A 1672-nucleotide genomic window follows, 5' to 3' on the forward strand; every position below is an offset into this window, starting at 1 on the left:
ATCCTTTATCTATCTATCTGTCTATCTTTAATCTATCTATATATCTCTAATCTATCTATCTATCTATCTCGTGTATCTATCTTTCAATCTACCTATCTTCAGCCTATCCATGTACCACCTATCTTTACTCTATCTATCTAGCTTCAGCTTATCTTCAATCTTGGCACGTCTGTATATAGATCTATGTAGTTTTGTTATCTTTCTCATTCTCGTTTATAAGGCGGAAGATGAGACATCTTGTCTGCTTGTAAGGGGGGGTTCAGGGACAGGTATGTATGTAGCTTAGGAGATACAGACATCTCCTTGTATGTGTGTTGTATGTACAGTCATAGATGCACTTCTCTCCGCCTCTTCTTCCTAGCTCTTTTTCATCTTCAATTATATATATATATATATCTGTATGGAGTGTATCTGTATGGAGTTTATCTCTATGTGGATTTATCTCTCTCTCTCGCTATATATATATATATATATATGTGGATATAGACTTAGAAAACGTATACCGATCAGTCCTAATTCATACATATATATATATGTATGTATATCATCTCTTATCTATGTAGATAGATATATCTATAGGGATACAGCATGCCTCTCTTCTTCTTCCCTTGGCAAAGATATACATATCCTCTCTCTCTCTCTTTTCAACCTGCCTGTATTTCCACACGAAGAGAGGGCTATCGATATAAAGAGAGAGAAAGAGAGAGAGAATGAAGAAGAAAGGATAGTCTGTGTTGTACCTCACACTTCTTTCTTTCTTTCTTTCTTTTCATTTTTTCTTCTCTCGTAATCTTTCCTTCTTCCTCATGATAATGTCTTCCTTCTTCTTTTTCTCCTTCTTCTTGTCTTTTGCTTCTTTCTTTCTTTCTTTCTCTTCTTTCCCTTTTCTTCTTTATCGCGTACAAATGACGCCAAACGACTGACTTTGCTTCTCAACTCTCCTTAAAGTCCAGGAGGAGGAAAAGGAGGAGGAGGAGGAGGCATGAGTATGATACCTACGACTACTTCTACTACTTCTACTATTCCTGCTACTAGTAGTACTAGTGGGGGTAGTAGTACGGTGACTCTATTGAATACAAGAGGGACAGCATCGAAGTTGATCGACGCTGCATGCAGCGTCTATGGAGCTCGTCTTATTCAGCAGTGCACGCAAATCAGCCTCGCCGGCCACCAGCCTAATAGAGAATGGAAGTAAGGAAGCGACAGAACAAAGAAGACAAAGGAAAAAGAAGAAAGAGAAAGAAAGAAAGAAAGAAAAGACCAAGAAAATCCTGAAAGAAAAGAAAAGAAGAGCAATCTTTTCATGACTCATATAGATATCAGAAAGGAGAAGAGAAAGAGGGCTGACCTTCACGTGAAGAGTTTTCTTGTCTCTCTTCTCTCTGTTGTTTTGATCGACCTTTATCGCTTCTTCTTCTTCTCTTCTTCTTCTTCTCTTCTTCATTCTCTTCTTCTTAGCTTCTTCGTTTTCTCGGCTACTAGGAGTGGCTGTCTCTCTCTCTCTCTTGCACTCATATTCGAAGAGACTTTAACCGCGTCTTGCTTATTTCTGTTCTTTCTCTCTCTCTGTCTTCATACATCTATCTTCAATCTATCTATCTGTTTATCTTCTATCTATCTATCTATCTATCTTCTATCTATCTATCTATCTTCTATCTATCTATCTTCTATC

The 1672-nt window shown here is 37.7% G+C and overlaps 1 protein-coding gene across 1 annotated transcript in view; it reads left to right on the forward strand.

The window, feature by feature from the left end:
• Nucleotides 1-852: 852 nt before the first annotated feature.
• Nucleotides 853-1672, forward strand: part of CSUI_007533 (dna mismatch repair c-terminal domain-containing protein) — a gene marked incomplete at its 3' end in the record, with an annotated part of 2136 nt that continues 1316 nt past the window's right edge. The window contains exon 1 of the mRNA XM_068067678.1: nucleotides 853-1191. Coding sequence (XP_067920346.1) covers nucleotides 983-1191 — 209 coding nt within the window. The remainder of the gene's footprint in view (nucleotides 1192-1672) is intronic.

Source organism: Cystoisospora suis, assembly GCF_002600585.1.
Source record: "Cystoisospora suis strain Wien I chromosome Unknown contig_3988, whole genome shotgun sequence".
NCBI lineage: Eukaryota > Apicomplexa > Conoidasida > Eucoccidiorida > Sarcocystidae > Cystoisospora > Cystoisospora suis.